Raw genomic sequence first — 20,100 nt, 5'->3', positions numbered from 1 at the left:
AAGGTATAAACCACGCAAGCGCAGAGCGCAATGACATTCAAACTATTCCCAGTCAAAAGGTATACAAGGCATGTCGCTGCACGTATTTCCACCCTAGTAACATTGGCCAAGCCAAGAAACAAGAAATTGCAAGCTCAAGTTAACGCCGTTCATTGGATTGCAAGACTGAAAAATTCTACTGTGGTAACACAATTGATTTTGAGACGCAAAAGAAAAAGCCAGGAGAGGTGTTCCGTGTGACAACCCTCGAGACAAGAGAGGCTGTGCTAGACACATGTTCTGAAAGGGGGATTCTTGGGCTGAAGTGGTACAGGCGAGAATTTTACATGTCTATGATTTGCCGGCCGCCGGTGTTGTTTACCATCAGCCATCAGCGTCAACGTCAGGACCGAAAAACAAATGCAAAAAGTATTCAGTGCGTCAGATCAGCTGGATAGTAAGAAAAGAAAAAACAAAGCTTTTATCAAAGTGGCGAACTTTCATAATTACTGTCATGGATCTAATGGAGGAATATCTTGGTGACTCAGCTACTGCCGCATATAGCCACACCCATATGAAGGCAATACTTCAGGAACACTTTGGCCATCAGATTATTATAACCGAGATCAACGAAAGCCAAATGTTGTAACAGGTAGAAGTAGTGCATCAGCTATTCTGCACACATTTAACTCACAGCAAAATAAAGTTGATCTGGTTTCGGAAAAATTAAGTATTATCAGAACTCGGCTGCCTCAAGGTTGATTAAGAATGACATTAAATTGCTTAAAACATCTAACGAAGTCTAGATCTTCCCTTCGATCGAAACAGAAGCTGAGGAAAACGTTGACTTCCTTCCAGCCACGTTAAAGATGTTTTTGGAGGGTATTCTGGTTGGTGAAGATAACGTGAAGTTAGCATCAATTGGACAGGCTGTTGTTCAGACGGCGCGACCTAGAGTGATTCTTTCGCCTTTACAAGTTGGTTTAGCAGTGCAGCTTCATCACAACTTCGCTTCAAGATTTCAAATAGACACCCTTCTTCCCAACGGCTTCTTTTCTTTGTACCAAGAGGTACAGCTGTTTAATCAAAATGCTGCATTGGACCAGGGAACTGATAAGCCAGATTATGACGGAGAGTTTGCTCAGTACATAGCTGACAATGTGGACCATAATCTGCGAACCCTTGACGGTAACGACACCTTTCATGGCATGGGCATGATTTGTATCATCACTCCTGGCACTAACCGAAAAAGAAGCGTCCCGAGAGAAAAGTTAAGTCCTCAAGACATCCGGCTCAGCTTCTGGAAAAGTTGGCCTACGCCCGCTATCTAAGCCAAGGCAATCACAAGTGGAAATAAAGTACAATGACGTAGTTGTTGCAAGAGAAGTAGATCCCACAGCGAATTTGGATATACTTTGGAAGACGTTTCTGCTGTTCAGCACAACACGCCCAGCATGGGCTGAAATGATGCAAGCTGTCCACCGGGGTAGCCATCAGGGGAAGTCATCAATAACACTTCTACTGATGATCGACCTGAACCCAAGTGAGGTCACATGTATTTTCTCCACTCTGAAACATGCGCGGCGCCACAACATCGCTAACCCCAGCAAGATTTCGATGATAGCGATGATGACGGTGATTGACACAAGAGCTGAAAGAAACTGTGAAATTCGTTTTCATTTCACAAACGATGTTCTTTTAGATTATTTCACCATTGTGAAAGATATATTTATTTGTTGGCTCGCTTGCAAATTTTTGTGCGATCCATAAAAGGATAATAAACTATCGCAACTAACATTTTTGGTGTAGACCGATTCGCTCCACAATTGAAAATTTAAATATAATGAGATTTATTTTGCTTATTGAATACTTTTTGATTAATTTTTCCCCCGGATGAAAGTTTTCAAGCATATTTAAAGTATATTTCATGGTTTTTGGATAAAATAAATGAAATTCTGGGCATAAACAAGCATAATAACAGAACTTCTGTTTTTGAGCCTCGTTTTCATGTTACGCAAAAGCACGACTTAGAATCCGTTACATTTTCGAGATGTTCCCATGCATGGATCCTTTAGGACTTTTAGTATGTTGATCTAGAGACTTATTCGAAATGATTTGCGGTCAGAAAGCTTCTGTTGCAATTAGTTGCAGGTCCAACCACAAAATGACTGGACTATCAGGGAAGTATTTTCGATTTGTGTTGGGCACGAAAATACAAAGTCGAGTACTTCGAGAAAGGAAAATGGAAACCTTACAGAAAGGTATGACTGGAAATAATCTATGATTTGAATGATCTTTTAATGTTTTATGATGTGGTGAATGGGAGTGGACTTATAAAGCATTGGGCTTTTTGTACTTTTGAAGGAAAGAGATTGGCGAATGCTTTTTTTCCTATTAACCATTAGTCAAGGAAAAGCTTCTGAAACCATAGATTTCAAACAAGACTGTAAGCGATCTCTTAAGCACAAAAAATAACATAATTAGTTGGCTTCCTCCATTTACTCTTCGTCAAAAGACTTCCCTGGGATGATATCAATTATTTTAGGTTTAGCCCTGTTATGAGTGAAAGTACACATATGAGGCTCGGCTTGCGAAAGCAAAAACTTCGAACTTAATAATTTTCGCCACCATGCTCAACCTTATTCAATAATTTTAACTTGTCACAATTCAAGTCATTTTTTAGCTTTAACAAGGCCTTTTTGCATGGTGTTGGTTGATTTTTGATATGTGAATGTGTTTTCAAATAGACTTCCCTTTTTTCGTCTAAGAGAAGCGTTAAAAAAAATTAATAGAGCACTTTTTTAGTGCTTTACTTTGTATTTAGCACTGCTGTGCTAAACAAAGACACTGTAATAAACAAATATTTTATTGTTTATATGTTCACAGGAACTTGTAGGTAACAGTAACAGCGGTGCTTTGAGGAAGAACAAGCTAGATCCTGTAATTAGAACAAAATCGATCCGAATCTATCCCAAGGAACCGTTTTCTGTGATGTTGGCTCCAACTGATCCTGTTCCTTCTTGTCTCAGATTAGAGTTGCACGGATGTTTCGCACCTTCAGGTAGTTGATGATCTGTATATTTTCAAACTTTTCCACTTGAAAAAGCTGGGTCGCAACTTTACCTACCGGTATCTGTTTAATGAGGAGCTGGGAATCCCCATTTTCTCGAGACGAATAGAGCGATTACAAGTCATTCTAAACAACTTGTTCTTCTGCGACTTTTAGGTTAAGTAATTGTTTAGGTTAAGTCACTGATGCCCTTTGTACGCTGGGTCCAGCTAAATTTGATTTGGCTCGAAGTTCTGTGCCACGACATTGGCACTACTGAAATGGCGGACGCTTTTATACTGCATTTTGACTTTTAATTGACATAAAAGCATTTTTCGGTTTTATCTTTATCGAGTCACGGTGTTTGCTTATAATGAATAAAAAATAAATATGGCGTAATAAGCTAAACAAAAATCAATAATAATAATAATAATAATGATAATAAGCTCATAAAGCTCGATGATGACTAGTAATAACTAATGTTAGCAGCCTAATAATTCAAAAATTATGAGAATACAAAAATGGAAGAAATATTACCAAATATACAGGCACGCTAGCAAGATAAAGATAAATAAGGTGTTTTAACTGCATATTTAGCTAGGGCTGTTCCCAAAAGATATAGAACTGAGGCTTCCTTTATCTTTAACTGGAAGCGTGTGGAAGCAGGTTCAAGTATCTTAAAACACTCATCCAAGGAAAGGAGATGACAATTTTTAGAACCTATAAGGTGTTTATAAATATATGAGTTTTTGCCCGAGGAAAGTTGTCCACGAGCACCGTGTAGCGAAAGGTCTGTTGTTTTCACTGACATAGCAGTGCTAAATAACTAAAAGTGGCTATAAGCCACTAAACTCGGAAAAGTTATTATGAAACAAGAATCGAAAACAACAAACTGACAAATACTGAAGGTTTGCTAATACAAATGATGTTATACTTTCCAATTTCTGTTTACTTCACTTTGATTGTCATCAAATACTGATCGAGAGCAGACCGAAAGGCCAAGAGATAGAGTTCCTATCTGTTGCAAATTGATTTCTTTCTTTTTATTTTTCCTTTTTGTTATTTGAAGGTAACGAAACATAATAATGATAATATCATTGGCTATAAGTCGAGCGATTTTTTTTCACCAAATCGTACTGAAATAAATTCATCTTTAGCTGAGTGTTTTGGGTTAGTTTTTTTCTAACTGGTTCTAAAAAACCAAAGGTTTACGGTCTCGGCTTATAGCTGAATAAATATCATAATCTTATTTCAAGAAAACTGACATTAATACAATAATTCGGTTGGTGACTAAGCATGTTAATTTTATGTAATTTAACAAGAAATGTAGGTATCAGAATAAAGGTCTAATTCTCTAGAGGCCTTAAAACACTTGCACGCATTGCGTGCATATGTCTAACAGGAAACGAGTGAAGGAGTGAAGGAGTGATGGAGTGAAGGAGTGAATTCACTTCGCCCACTACAACTCTTTTCCGAGTTAAAAAGGCTTGTACAAGAACATTTGTATACAACAACTAAGTTCTCTAGTGTAATGGTATTCTTATAACCAAATAAAACTCCTAATTGGGAAGCTCTTGATCTTGGGTTGCGCCAAAATACATGTATAAAAGGGTCTGATATTATTAATCGTCACTGCGAGCCTTATTGTGAAGAGGTTGTGGCAGTAAAATGACTCCGGTTAAGATATCTTTTAACAACATTTTCAATTACATATAAGTACAAATAACAAACTTCTTTTCAAAACAGAGGTAAGATTGCTAATGAAAGACCTTGAGTAATCAGGCTCGTGAAGTTAATCTCTATCTGGCAAAGTAACTGAACTGAACCAAATTTATAACCAGAAGGTACAAAACTATGTGAATTAGAAAAAGAACAAGTACAAGTGAAACACTGAAAGTACACCCAAAAAGAGAGCTTGTGATTTTGGTCCTTCTCCATAATAAATTCTATGATGGCCCACTTGCTATTAAACAACAACAACAACAACTTTATTTGCACCCTTTACATTCAATTAAATTAACAAATATACAATAATAATAAAAATAAAGTAAAGTGCATGGCTGCCCAGAATAACCACGATTGCCTAACAAGATTGGGCAGCCATATTTAGTTTTTATTGAAATAATTTATAAAAAGGTCAGGTATACTTAACATTAACATAGCAAACTATACAACACACAAACACACAAGAACAAAACTAAGTAGGCTTAAAGAAAAATTAATGGAAAAAAGATGGAAAATGAAGTATACGGACAGGTTTACTAGCACAGTTAAATCTAGAGTTATAAATATAAAAGGTTCATTTAATAGCTTGTAATAATGCTTAATTTATATTTTTTCTTAAATTGTTTAAGTGACAGAAGCCTAATGTCATCACTGATAGCATTCCAGATTTTTAGCGCCCTGATATCTAATATTAAAGATTCCATAATTTGTTCTGGTTTTGGGTTAAGCATAAGTCATTCTAGAGGAAAATCTTGTATTGTAACCATGAGTTTCTTTTGTTTCTTTTTCTTTTTTAAAAGGCGATTAATTTTTCACTCGTCATCCAATTTAATTGCAGCATGTCCAATCATAAAAGGTAAAATTTGTGGACCCCAAGGCTACTGCAATCATCACCAAGGTGCGTTGCATCCGTGCGTTTGCCTCGCGGGATATCAGTGGAATGATAGCTCTTCCTCTTGTGAGGACACTAACGAGTGTCTTCTTGGCTCACATGAGTGCCTTTCACCGGCCAGATGCATCAACACACCAGGGTCCTATCGCTGCGAGTGCCCTTCCCTCGTAGGGTGGTCCTTTGATGGCAGATCTTGTAATGACACCGATGAGTGCCAGTACCCAAATGTTTGTGATCCGCAAGCTACGTGCATCAACTATCCAGGAGGATTTAACTGCAGTTGTAATGTAGGATGGCGAGGACAAGGAGCACATCCGATTTGCTCTGACATCAATGAATGCTTGACGAATGCCTGTCCAGTACAATCAACGTGTGTAAATTCTGCAGGCTCATACCACTGCAACTGTGGGTCTGGTTGGAGAAACCAAGGTCCTCGTACTTGTGTGGATATTGACGAGTGTTCTGAAGGATCGTACAGCTGTCAGTCCCACTCACATTGTGTAAATACACAAGGTTCTTACCAATGCCAGTGTAACCATTGCTACTACATGTCTGGAAACACATGTCATGGTAGGTAACTTATGATTTTTAAATTTACATATACTGCTTTCGAACCAATTGTACGTCTAGGTGACGTAAGTAATTGAGTTCATAGCAATAAATTAATGAAGAAAATCTTGTAACGCCGATTCTCATTCCGCCGTTACACACATTAGTAACAACCGGCGCGACAAATGCCATCAATGTCGCCGTAAAACACGAAAACAAACAGACGAAAGTATCATGTTACGGCATTTTCAAGGAAAACAGGAGTATCTTGTTACAAACGAACAAAAGTGTCGTGTTACAGTTGCAAAGATAAGCGTAAGGTCAAAAACACTCGGGGAGGAATACAAGTGTTGTTTCAACGTCTAATTGAAAGTAAACTGTAAAGGAAATAATCACGAACATAAAACGTCATACTTTTAATTGTCGACCCCATTGTAGCATTTTGTACTGTCCTTTAGGTCTCTGAGTTGGTTAATTTCTCACGGTTTTGGTATATGCTAAAACAACTATTCACCTCCGCGTCGGTAGTCTCCGGCTCGCAGCTGTTTTTAGTGTCGTCACGCAGGAGCGTTGCGTAATCACACTAAAAACGGCTGCGAGGGAGCGTCATTGGCCAGTGGTGGATATTAACCTCGCCGCGTCGCGGGTCGGTAAATGTCCACCACTAGCCACCTCCACTTCGGTCAATAGTTGTTTAATATTAAGCCTTATTTAATAACGATGCTTAGCAGGGTGTTTGTGTACTGCAATTTGAAAGGAATCAGGCCATATCTTAGTTCACACCGTACCGGGATCATAATACCAAAAATGGCAAAAAGGATGAGAACCTCAAAAACTGTACTCTTTCCCGAGGCTGAGACCATGGCGTTAGAGTTTGAAAGTGGGTAAAAAAATAATCCGAATGGTTGTTGCGTAATCAGTCGATCACATACAAAATGTCACCATATATCATAAAATTAAAGCTTGTTGATGTGCCGGTTTTATAGTAAAATTAGAACCTGTCAGGCTGACCCGAACACTTTTTGTAAAACAACTAGTACTGGCAAACTGATACTCGGGTGCTCAATTGTCGAGAGCTATTGTAAATGAGGGTATAAAGCATGAAAATGACGAAACCCGTAAGGCAACGAAGGACGGACCTTCAAACAACCGGAGGGAAGTGAATAAACGGCACGCATACATGCATGCACAGGCGATGACGCTTTACAATGACCCCAGAAATTGCATTTTTCTTATTCATTTTAATTTTTATTTGCCTTGACTACAAAACGAACCTCCAATACATTACAAACTTACAGTATGATACGATAAATACATTTAATCATTATGAACTTCGTCATTTAGCAACAGAAAGGCCCAGGATTGATTTTTGCCGATGGATGCTCTTAAAGTTTATTCAATACTTATGACAATCAACGATGGCGTACCGAAACTGAGTAAACAACAAAGTGCCTAGTTCCCAGTGCTGCTCGGTTGGAGTAATCGAAACAAGACCCGTCCACGGGCGACAACATCTAGGCGTCACCGCCTAAAAATTGCATGGTTCGGATATTTTTTGCGTGCGAATATTCCTGATTCGCTGTTATAGCCTTAGAAATGACGCCATGAAATGTCCAACACTGCCTACGGCTCGTGGTTCCACTTGCGTTTGGCACATTTAAAACGTAGACGTAGAGCGTGGAAAAATGCGGACGACTTATAATAAGATGCATTGTCGTAAATTTCCGTTCCAGGATTGTCTAATTCCGATTTTTTGAACTTTTGATGAGGGATGTATCGGTTCACCTTTTTTTTTTTTTTTCAAGCACATCATTCTAACTCTTTTTCAGAGAATAGAAGTAGCCAAGCGCTCAGTAGTTTTTAAACTACTACAGTTTTTAGCCTGTCCCTTCAGGACCCTCTGCGAAAAAGGAGCAGTGTTGACCGGAAGTAAGAAAAAATATTCGATAAGGGACGGACCATTATTTTCTTGGAGGGGGGAGGGATGAAAAATTTTCCTCTGCAAACTTTTTTTTTAGTTTATGCATCTCTGCAAACATTTTTTTCGAAATTCCTACTATTTATTGTTATACATATCGTGTTTGAAAACAATTTATTTTGTCTTTCCAGGCCCTGCAAACATTTTTTTTTTTCAATATTTTTCATCCCCCCCCCCCCCCCTCCAAAAAAATAATGGTCCGTCCCTAAGAAAGGCTTAACTCGCCATCTCTGTTAACGTTTTTTATCATTTTATTTTCATCTTCTTAGGAGGGAACGGAAGACAAAAAGCGTACAGAGATGTTATTATGTGTCCCTTCCCAGCCGCCCTGGGGCAAGTTGTCCTTGCGGTTAAGTACAGACGTAGAGTTTAAGAGTGTATCCATAAGAGGACCAGGCAACAGGTGATACAGCTCATATCACCGATTGCGCCCAAACTTAGCATAAATGTTGGGTATGGTGAGCTATTTACTGTGACAAAACATCAGCTCAAAATATTTTATTCCCTTCAAGTTATGGCACCTTTTGCAAAAATGGCCATTTTTCACTAATTTATGCATATTTAATTAGCTGACTTTGATTGACCAGTTCCACAAGAAAAAAAAGACTTCTGAAAATAAAATTCACTGCATTATATTTTGTGGTTATTAGGCTTTAAGTACAATAATTCACTTCAACCGTCTGATTTGATTTCTTCTCCTCAAACGGTCTTTTGGAAGGTACACATTTCGTACTGCTGGAAATAGCCTTTAACTAGTGCCCAATATCTCCCATGAGCAACAACTTATATACATTATTCCTACATGGGTAATGAAATCCATCATTAAACTTCACAAAAATGCCACAAAATGTCTGGGGACTTCAATATTCTATTAGTATTGAGGAACTAAACACACGTGACTTAACGATTTCTTGCTATTTCATCAAAATTCACCGAAACACAGAAGCCATTTATTTGCCTCAATTTGGCAAAACATCGGTACGAAATAGCTAATCAAGCATAAATTTATAGATAACAATCAAAATATTGGCGAAGATTGGCAGTTAGGGCATTTTTCGGAGCGTTTTCAGAGCCATATAATTCGGCAATGTTGTGATAGTAAATGTAAAAATAGCAGCGAAAGATTTTCTTCAAAAGCTCGCTCAATTCAACATTTAGGCATATCAAAGTTAAGAAACAAGAAAATAATACTACATACATGCCACTTATCGACACACAGATGCTTTCTTTTGAAGAATTTGTTCTTCCTCGCTGCACTTCGATCCTTCGATCGATCTCAATTGACATGTACTGTTGCTTTGAGGCGCGATGAACTTAGCCAATACATCGTGGTTCATTCTTCGTGAAAGGTGTAAACAGGTTGTCAATAAAGTCATTCAAAGAGCTGTTTAAAGTTCACGGAAGGACACTTGTCTCAGCCAGTTTGAATGAAATAAATTTAACTGGAAAATAAACAGCCGCCATGTTGTATTTGTACCTTTGAGCCTGCCGTTTCAGTCAGCGGTAAAGCCGTTTACTTGGGCAAGTACGTAGTGTAGTCATCATATAGTTGTTTGACTAAATCCTATATAGGGATATTCATAGAGGGGATACATAGCCTAGCCCTACACAGCTATACACGCCTATACATAGCCCAACACAGCTATACACAGCTATACACACGCGTGTTCATTTGCTTTTCCTCCACAAATGTTTGTTTTCGTCGGAATAAGTAGCGGATGGTGTTATCTACCCTCTGAACAACCGGGGCTTGATCTTAGCCTTATAAGTAGTGTGCGCTTCTTGTAAAAGTGAGAATTTTTTTCAACTTCTCCATTGAATTTTTTTGATAAATAGTTGAAGAGAAATACACTGGATGCAGTGTAATGTATGCGATGCAATCGGTTTTGATGCTCTGAAATTGAGCTGTGAAATGTCGGAAACCATTAAATAATTCTGTTCAAATCGTCTATATTATATTACACTTTGGCAGCTAGGAGACTGAATTTGTACCCACTCTCTTTTCGGGATCCCACAAAGTTCTCCATCTGTCCATTTACCGATAAACGTCATTACTGCAGTTTTATTAATTTGTTTTAGAAAAGGGCTTTTATGGGGACAAATTTTTCCTCCTGAATGCCCACATTGCAAGTGACGAATTGCGGCTTCAAATGATAATTTTCTTCATCACCGACTCAATTTAAGTGGCTATGTGAGTTACAAAGACGCGAATGCAGACTTTTGTAGAGAGCTTAAACCCCGCATTAAAACTAAACTTAGCTAATGTTTCAACCAGCACAGGTAGTCTTCTGTCTTCTTCGAGGTCAACGCGAGGGAAACCCGTTTTATTCTTTGTTGTTTTCTCTCTCTACATTCACACCTTTATAGATATATGTATATATTTGCTGCGCCATATAGACTGCGTCGCTAAAGGCATTTCGTACGTGAATACTTTGTTCAGTTCAGCACAGACGCTCCCCCAACTAAAGCACTTGCGCAAGAAACGATTACAAAACCTACCTCGCTATCCACCGTATAGTGATTTATCCCGTGGTAAACGTTATTCTCCAATTTTGCTGAGTTATTCATTTTTTCCCATTTATGCCCCGGAGGTAGGGGAATTTGGTCAAAAAATGTAATCGTTATGCGCGGTATTAATCACTATTTCCGCCAGGGGAGGGGAATTTGAACAAGCAATAAAAAAAATACAAATGTCTGGAAAGTAACTGGGAGACGTTGACATTTTGATTTGGTTAACTGTGTAGCGTCTTTTATGCTAAAAATAATTGTTTATGTTCCAAAATGACGCTAAATGGCGGTATAAAACTGCTCCGACGTTTCGGCAATACTGCCTTCTTCAGGGTGCCACCCCCAAAAAGGCAGTATTGCCGAGACGTCGGAGCAGTTTTATACCGCCATTTAGCGTCATTTTGGAACATAAACAATTATTTTGATTTGGTTGCCGTGCATGCCGACCGTTGAACAGAAAAATCAAGAACTCTGTTTCGATGAAAGTCAAATGGAACAGTATTTTTTCTGGAAAATCTCTTCGGAGATTGACGAAACGTCAGAAATTTTCTTACCATTTGTAAGGTTACCCAGTTCTAGTCTCCCATCCTTCAGGTCTCCCACCAACGGAAAGAAATAACAGGGAACTGAGCTACAAATGGTAAGCGACATCTATTTCGGTTAGTTTGCTAATTTTGGAAAGAAGCCGTCAAGCTGTAGCGGAGGAAATTGTTTTCCCTACGACAATTTGAAAATATTCTCATTTTCATCACAAACGCATCCAACGAACACTCGCGGAGGAAAAGCAAATGATCGCGCGTGTGGTCACGCGTGATGGACGCGTGATGCCCAGTGAACGGACGTACCGCTGACTGAAACGGCAGGCTCAAAGGTAGAAATTCAACATGGCGGCTGTTTATTTTCCAGTTAAATTTATTTCATGCAAACTGGCTGAGACAGGTGTCCTTCCGTGAACTTTGAACAGCTCTTTGAATGACTTTATTGACATCCTGTTTACACCTTTTACGAAGGATGAACCACGATGGATTGACTAAGTTCAGCGCGCCTCAAAGCAACAGTACATGTCAATTGAGATCGATCGAAGGATCGAAGTGCAGCGAGGAAGAACAAATTCTTCAAAAGAAAGCATCTGTGTGTCGATAAGTGGCATGTATGTAGTATTACTTTCTTGTTTCTTTACTTTGATGTGCCTAAATGTTGAATTGAGCGAGCTTGTGAAGAAAATCTTTCGCTGCTATTTTTACATTTGCTATATCACAACATTGCCGAATTTTTTGGCTCTGAAAACGCTCCGAAAAATGTCCTAACTGCCTTTTCTTCGCCAATATTTTGATTGTTATCTATAGATTTATGCTTGATTAGCTATTTCGTACCGATTTTATGCCAAATTGAGGCAAATAAATGGCTTTTGTGTTTCGGTGAATTTTGATGAAATAGCAAGAAATCGTTAAGTCACGTGTGTTTAGTTCCTCAATACTAATAAAATATTGATGTCCCCAGACATTTTGTGGCATTTTTGTGAAGTTTAATGATGGACTCCATTACCCATGTAAGAATAATTTATATAAGTTGTTGCTCATGGGAGATATTGGGCACTAGTTAAAGGCTATTTCCAACAGTACGAAATGTGTACCTTCCAAAAGACCGTTTGAGGAGAAGAAATCAAATTTGACGGTTAAAGTGAATTATTGTACTTAAAGCCTAATAACCACAGAATATAGTGCAGTGAATTTTATTTTCAGAAGTCTTTTTTTCTTGTGGAACTGGTCAATCAAAGTCAGCTAATTAAATATGCATAAATTAGTGAAAAATGGCCATTTTTGCAAAAGGTGCCATCCCTTGAAGGGAATAAAATATTTTGAGTTGATGTTTTGCCACAGTAAATAGCTCACCATACCCAACATTTATGCTAAGTTTGGGCGAAATCGGTGATATGAGCTGTATCACCTGTTGCATGGTTCTGCCCTGTTCTCTCACGGGCACACTCTTAAAGGCTTATCTCGCATGAAGGAATTGAAAGACTTTGAACATATACTCCGGCAAACTGCTGCATAAATTTGGATGAATTGTGCGATTTTTGTAAAAAGCATCAAATGTGGCACAGTGATAGTATTCGATGAGCTTATCAATATGAGATATAGGCTCATCTAATTCGGAATTCTGTAAGGGGGGCACTTTTTGGACCCAGTGGGTGGGTGTGGGTAGAATTTGAGTTTTATGGCAAAATTTACGGCATCCTTTGCATTAGAAGCACTAGATTTGGCATAGTGATAGTATTTGATGAGCTGGTCGATTTCAGATATAGACCCATTCGGAATTCTGTCAAGGGGGGACACCTTTTAGATTCAGGGGTGGAGGTGGGTAACAGTTGGCCTTTGTGTCAAAATTAACTGCATCCTTTGAGTTAGAAGCACCAAATATGGCACATTGATAAGCTGATCGATTTTATATTAGATATAGGCTAATCCGGCCCATTAAAGGTGCAGCTCGGCTGCGACTGGCTCGGTACCTTCTCCTGTTTTTCAACAAAAAGTTTCACCCTCCAGTCATGCTTGGGATTTGTGGTAGACGCTTCCGATCTCCTCTTCCACCACGCCCTTTTAGTAATCAGATATCACATTTTTTGGGCAAAATCAATGCACCACTGTCCTTCACGTGAACTTTCCGTCAAGATTTTTTCACCTGCTTGGAAGTAGAGGGGCGCTTTCCACTTAAACATGGGATTTTAGGAAAATTTAACAAAAAATGGGGGAGCTTTCCTCGCTGAACAAGAACAATAGTTTCTCTTTATTTTGGTCGATTTTTCATTTCCTATTTTAGTCGTAGCGTTAGTTGCAAGTATATGTAAATAAGTGTGTAAATATAGTACTTATGTACAAGTTAAGTAAATGTGTGGAACTGTAGGTAAGGAAGAGTATGTAACAGTAAATGTAAGTGTATGTAATAGCATTCAATAAAAAAAAACTTGATTTGTGATCCAAATACTCTGCATCCGTGCGTTTGCATGCATTTCCGGATATCAGTGGAATGATAGCTCTTCCTCTTGTGAGGACACTAACGAGTGTATTATTGGCTCCCATGATTGTCTTCCACCGGCCAGATGCATCAACACACCAGGGTCCTATCGCTGCGAGTGCCCTTCCCTCGTAGGGTGGTCTTTTGATGGCAGATCTTGTAATGATACCGATGAGTGCCAGTACCCAAATGTCTGTGACTCACAAGCTACGTGCATCAACTATCCAGGAGGATTTAACTGCAGTTGTAATGTAGGATGGCGAGGACAAGGAGCACATCCTATATGTTCTGACATTGATGAATGTGCAGAAGGAACTGATAAGTGATGTTTTATTCTTTGTGTTCCACTATAAATATCTTTTGTTATGTCATGCACGGCTTATTGATGAAGAATTTGGAGATACTATTTTATTCATTTGACTGTGAAGACGAAAATTTCGTTCTCCTTCGGCTATAAATTGAAAATCGCGATAGAATCTTCGAAAAAATTACACCTTAGTTTTTTTCTGCACTTTTCAACCAGTATTCGACAGTTTTCTATAATTTTCAGACAACACATGTTTTCCTCTTGATAGATGTCCTAATCCGTCTACATGTGTCAACACCCGTGGCAGTTATTACTGTGTGTGTGATCCAGGTTGGGAAAAAGTTTCAGAGTTCCAGTGCGTGGAAATTGATGAGTGCAGTCGTGGAATTGATTGATGTGATCCCTACTCTGCTTGTATAAACACACCCGGAAGAGACGCCTACACGCAGAGACGTAAATGAGTGCGTGGACCTCCCGAATGCCTGTCCAGTACAATCGACGTGTGTGAATTCTGCAGGCTCATACCGCTGCAACTGCCTGCGTGGCTGGAGAAATCGAGGTCTTCATACGTGCGTGGATATTAACGAGTGTTGGAAAGGATCGTACTACTGTCAATCCCACTCACGATGTGTTAACACGCCAGGTTCTTACCAGTGTAACTGTGTGTCTGGTTGGAGAAACCAAGGTTCTCGAACCTGTGTCGATGTTAACGAGTGTTCTGAAGGATCGTACTACTGTCCGTCACACTCGACTTGTGTAAATTCACAAGGTTCATACAGATGCCAGTGTGACCGTTGCTACTACATGTCTGGCAGCACATGTTGTGGTAGGTAACCTATGATCTTCGATTTTACGTATACAGGCAAACAGTGAGCTCTCTGTTAGGTTTACACCCTCGGAACAACACACGTTGTCCACCTCAGAAAGTTGTCCGCCTTTAAGGGAGTTCAATTGTAGACAAACAATTAGTGACCAAACAAGTGTCCGCCTTGCAGTAGTGTTCGCTATAAGGGAGCTGGTTGTACTGTTTTTGAATCAATCATGCGTCTAGAAATCGTGAGTATAAATGTCATCCCGGACTTGCACTCATAAGGTACTGAAAGGTTTCTAAGTAGTTGAAAGAGGATGTTCCTTTAAGATGTCTCGCCTAAGAAAAAAAGAAACCAACCATTAAACAAATATTTTAATAAAGATAGCTACCCTATTATGGGAGGTGCGGTGGCCTGTTGGTTAGTGCGCTGGACTCGGTCCGGGTTCGAGCCCTGGCCGGGTCACTGTGTTGTGTTCTTGGTCAACACACTTTACTCTCACAGTGCCTCTGTCCACCCATGAAATGGGTACCGGCGAATTTACTGCTGGGGGGTAACCCTGCGATGGACTAGCATCCCATCCAGTGGGTAGTAAAAATACTCCTAGTCGCTTCATGCTACTGACACCTAGATATGCTCCGGCCTGATGGGCCACTAGGCTCGTTGCAGATTTTACCTTTACCTCAGTACCGTGGTACTTCTCTAGATATATAGCAACAGAAACCGCAGCACCAAACTAAGCAAACTACAGCCAACTCCTTCAAAGCGGACACCACTGCAAGGCGAACACCTTCATTAGGCGGATATGTTCAGTAGCCGAATTTCACTTTTTAAAGGCAGACAGCTTGAGTTGGTCTCGAGGGTCTACGCCTCATGCAACGATATTTTTAAGTGGACTTGTGTCAGCGTTATGTCATGAATGGTTATCATTACTGATTTTGCTATTGACCTGAGCTCAACAGGGCCTCGTAGGCACCTGGGAGGCCATGGATTTATCATTGAATTTAGTTTGTAAATAGGATAAAAAATACCGAATGGTTGTTAAGTTATTACTTGATCTCGTACAAAATGTCTTAAGTTGTGGAAACCAACAACGACCGCAATTGCCAATTTCTTGCAGATGACTGTCGGACAGAGCGGCGTTGCTCCTGGACCACTACATATACAACCTATACCACTTACTACACCACATTTTGTTTGAGCAGCCTTAGAACGAGATGCAGAAAATCAACGTATGTATTACTTAATGTCATGGTTACAGTTAATTAATCAGTGTCATCTCAAATTAAGACTTGTTGATGTGTTGTTTTTACAGTTTAATGGTTAAAAAAGAACATGTCACGCCAGCGCAAATACAACTTTTACAATCAGTGGCAGATTGTTTGCGCGTGCACTGGTCGAGAGCTATGGTCAATGAGAGTACAGACCATGAAAATGACGAAACCCGTAATGCAACGCAAGGCAACTTTCATAACACTTAACAAATTCTCGGATTCTTCAATAAATGAATGGTGAATTGTTTAAAGGTAATTGGGGAATTTTTGGAGAAATTTCTGATGAATCTTCTGCAGTGTCACATGCACGCGCGTGAATTCGCAATGATTTTCACACTCAAAGGTGAAGTCTCAATTTTATTGTGAAAAACAAATCGATATCGATCACATTTTTCCATCGTCTACACCCTTATATACCATAAAAATGACGCCAAACAATGTCCTAAACTTTGCAGCGAAACCATTTTCATGCGGCTCTTGGTTTAACCTTGAGTTTACACATTTATGAAGTTATTTTACGGTCTATACAAGAATGTAGACCGTGATGGTAAAATGGGGGGTTTGTTAAATTTATTGTGCGTGAGAGAGATGCATTGCGGAAATACGTAAAACTAAATAAATTGACGGTGTAAATTAGAAATAAAATATGCTAAACTAACAAAATTTAAATAAAATAGCGGCAAGTAAATTAACTAATATGTTTCTACGTACTTCCGCTATTTCGCAAAATACCGCAATAACCACATATAAGAAACACCTTCCAATGTAAACTTCCATTGTACCTGAAGAAGACTGGTTTGGCAGCCAAATATAGTGCACAAAATCTAGTACATCGGCCTCTGCTTTCAAATTCATTATTCTGTAAATTCAACCGATTAGATCACTATTGATCCAACGTATACCAGTAGGATTATTGTCGGAAGTTGCCTGCTTGAACATTTAATAGGAAAATTTTGTTTGATAAGAAAGGCTTTATTCGCCATCTCTGTGAACGTTTTCTATCATTTTCATTTTTTATCTCCCTAGGAGGGAAAAGAAGACAAAAAGGGTAAAAAGATGTTATGATGTGTCGCTTCCCAACCACTCTGGGGCAAGTTGTCCTTGCTCGTAAGTGTAGACTTAAAGTGTGGAGACTGTTCTTAGCTAAAGGAATTGAAAGACATTGAACATAGACTTCGTGAAACGTAACGGTTTTTGTCTTAGAGCGGATTTCACTTGAGTGTCGAAAGAAATTCGCGTTTGCTTTGGTTTAGCATTACTACGCTTGGTGATTGGTTTAAAAACCCGCGCCGCTTTCTCAGCCAATCAGAAGTAAAACCAAAACCAATCGTGACTCGCTCGCGCACGTTTTCCCGGGTTCTGTGCCGGCTACACGTATTTTCTTCGAGTTTTGATTGGTTCACTGGAATGTCTGTGTCCGTTGTGATTGGCCAGAGTAATTACTTTGGTTTTAGTTTTGTGTGGATATACAAGAAGTTTATCTTACGGCAAAGCCGGGAGTCGGGGGTATAAGAGTACAAGTTGAGAATCGACTGAACCCGTGGTTTTTCCACCCCTCTTGCTAAGCAACACTAGGTGTCCCTCTCCGCACTGTTATGACATTTTTCGAACTGCTCATGTGTGCTTATCAGTTGTTCTTAATTGAGCCCCTCCCAGGGGGCTTAAGGTATTTTGACGATTTTTGTGATCCCTGTTCCCTAAAATATCAGAAACACAGCTTTTGTTCCCGTATTCCCAGTTTTATTATCCTTTTGTTCCCTTGTTCCCTGAAACCCCTGGGCGGGGCTCTTCATTGGGTTATGAAACTACAAACTTCTTTGAGTGCCTCGTCGAAGCTTTGTCACAGACAGCATTTGTTCTATCTGGCTACACAGACAGCCGGCAATCATTTGAACAGGCACTGACCGACTTAAGTTCAAAAACGGAACTGATAACTGCACAAAGTCGATTCACTCAACGTGCCTTAACTTGAATTCTTCAATATATCGGAGCCGAGGGTATTCCTCTATACAAATGACGGGGGTGCTCGTCGGAAAATTTTAAAAACACCCCTTAAACGTACCAAAATTTCGTTTTGTGGGCGTGGCCAAATTCATTTGTCACCCCTAAAAGGTACCCATTCTAAAGCAAAACTTAACAGTCATTTTTTTGATCAATGATAACCTGAAAGGCCTCAAAAAGGTACCGCGACAACTCTAGCGACGATCATTTTAGGTTTTAGCATCCTAAGCAGTACCAATCCACAAATTTGACTCCCTAAAAGGTATGACGAGTACCCACGTCATTTTATGGGGTGTCTCCCCTCCTCCCCCCTCTGGGATGTTGAACTGCAGTTTATTGGTTTTAAAATAGTACCAGCTTGTTTGACTTTGAAATGTTTTGACGTTAGCCAGGACGGTCTTATGAAAGCGGGGACGTGTAGCCCGGCCTAAACTACTAGTCTGAAGCCTGTTAAAGTTATGGTGATTTGTTTAGATATGTCTCAAAGGTTAGTCTGTACAACTTTTGCTAAGTCAGAAAACCACTGTACACAAAGCCTGCCGTAGACGGGGCAGCTCACTAACAAGACTTAAATATATTTGAAAAGCCTGCATTATTAAATCTAGATTAATGTTTGCACTTATATAAAAAATATAAGAGGTAGATCAGCATGGTATATAGTTATCCTATGATACAGTAGTAGCATACAGGTCACAAAATTATAAGGTACTAAGGTTTATTAAGGAAAATTAGCTTAATATGTGAACGTGGCCAATTTTCCCAAAAGTTACTATACGATGTATGGGAAACTTAACAGGAGAACTTGTGCATAGCCTCTAGGGGCTTCAAAGACCGAAGATCCACTATGCAACTCCCAGATAATTGGGGTTTATCGAGACTATTTACCAACCATTCAATAAATAACAAGCGAACTGCTAGCGGTTTCGACAATTGAGTTTAGAGTTTGACCTTGTATCGTTTCAATAGCTGATTCTTTAACAATTATAATAATACCGAACATACTCTTTTATTAGGGAAGTGGTCATAAGGGTACTCGAAGTGGACCCAGTTAGTGTAGGGGTAGGGGGGGGGGGGGGGGTTGGGGGGAAAGAATGCTACACATCATCTATCTAATGAGCCAAAAATTGACAAAAGCTTTTGGCCAGCTTGAAACTTGAAATGAGATTTGAATATTGTGTGTGCATGACGCTTGCAGGCCACAGATTGGTTTGAATCTTTTCCTTAGTTTATGCACTTGACAGAGTGGGGGCTATAAAACTAAGACAGCATCTTTTACGGTCTGGGATGAGAGGGTGCAGAAAGTACAATAGTTTTGACCATTTCCTTTTAGATGTAGCTATTTTCGTGGCACAGATTTATTATTAGGATTTTAAAATTTCATACAGCATGTAAAGCGAGTCTCTCTTATGGGGAAGGTGGAAGACGAAAGGAGCAGTCGGCGAGAGAAACTGGCCGACAGAAAACTCATCTTCCCACTGACTTGTCCCCAGTTGTCTTTTGAGTCCATCTTGAGTCCAGGAAGACTGGATGTAACTAAACACCGAACCATGGTCTTGCAACTTTTTGCATAAGAAACGATTGGGGACGAGTCAGCATTTTTCCATACCTTTTCCCAGAAGGGAGTCTAAGCATATCGAATGAGATATCATACAAGTTTTATAACTTGCTGTGAGCAAATTTCAAAGTAACGTAAATTTGGTAGCATGTGATGTACATGAGCAAATAAAGTACATTTGGTAGCTTTTGTAGAAGTGCAAATATATTCATATACGTGTTGTAATAAAATACGTTGAAAGTCAATTTCTCTTTTCTTTATTTTGAGTGTGCGCGTGAGCTGGGGCAGGAAATTATGCTGGGGTTTGAGCTCCATTACATAGCAAATTGCGAACGAGGGCACAGAAAAAGGCATAAAAACATACAAAGAACGTTCTTACTTTATTTTATTTTTATCTTTAAATTCCCGCATTTACAATCAAAATTAAAAGCATTCACTTGACGATGGGTCAAGTAACAG

General features: G+C 39.4%; 1 protein-coding gene across 1 annotated transcript; it reads left to right on the top strand.

Annotated features, from left to right (window-relative positions):
• Positions 1–2,161: 2,161 nt before the first annotated feature.
• Positions 2,162–17,537, top strand: LOC144660633 (uncharacterized). The gene is made up of 6 exons (XM_078521312.1): positions 2,162–2,240; positions 2,866–3,040; positions 5,592–6,158; positions 14,646–14,828; positions 15,932–16,043; positions 17,112–17,537. The coding sequence occupies exons 2-6, from the start codon at positions 2,971–2,973 to the stop codon at positions 17,194–17,196; spliced, it is 1,017 nt and encodes a 338-aa protein (XP_078377438.1). The 5' UTR covers positions 2,162–2,240; positions 2,866–2,970; the 3' UTR covers positions 17,197–17,537.
• The last annotated feature ends 2,563 nt before the right edge of the window (positions 17,538–20,100 follow it).

The sequence above is a fragment of the Oculina patagonica genome, chromosome 7 (genome assembly GCF_052425735.1).
Source record: "Oculina patagonica isolate OP01 chromosome 7, crgOcupat, whole genome shotgun sequence".
Taxonomy (NCBI): Eukaryota; Metazoa; Cnidaria; class Anthozoa; order Scleractinia; family Oculinidae; genus Oculina; species Oculina patagonica.
The sequence above is the reverse complement of the archived record's forward strand: the minus strand, read 5'-3'. Positions and strand labels throughout refer to the sequence as shown.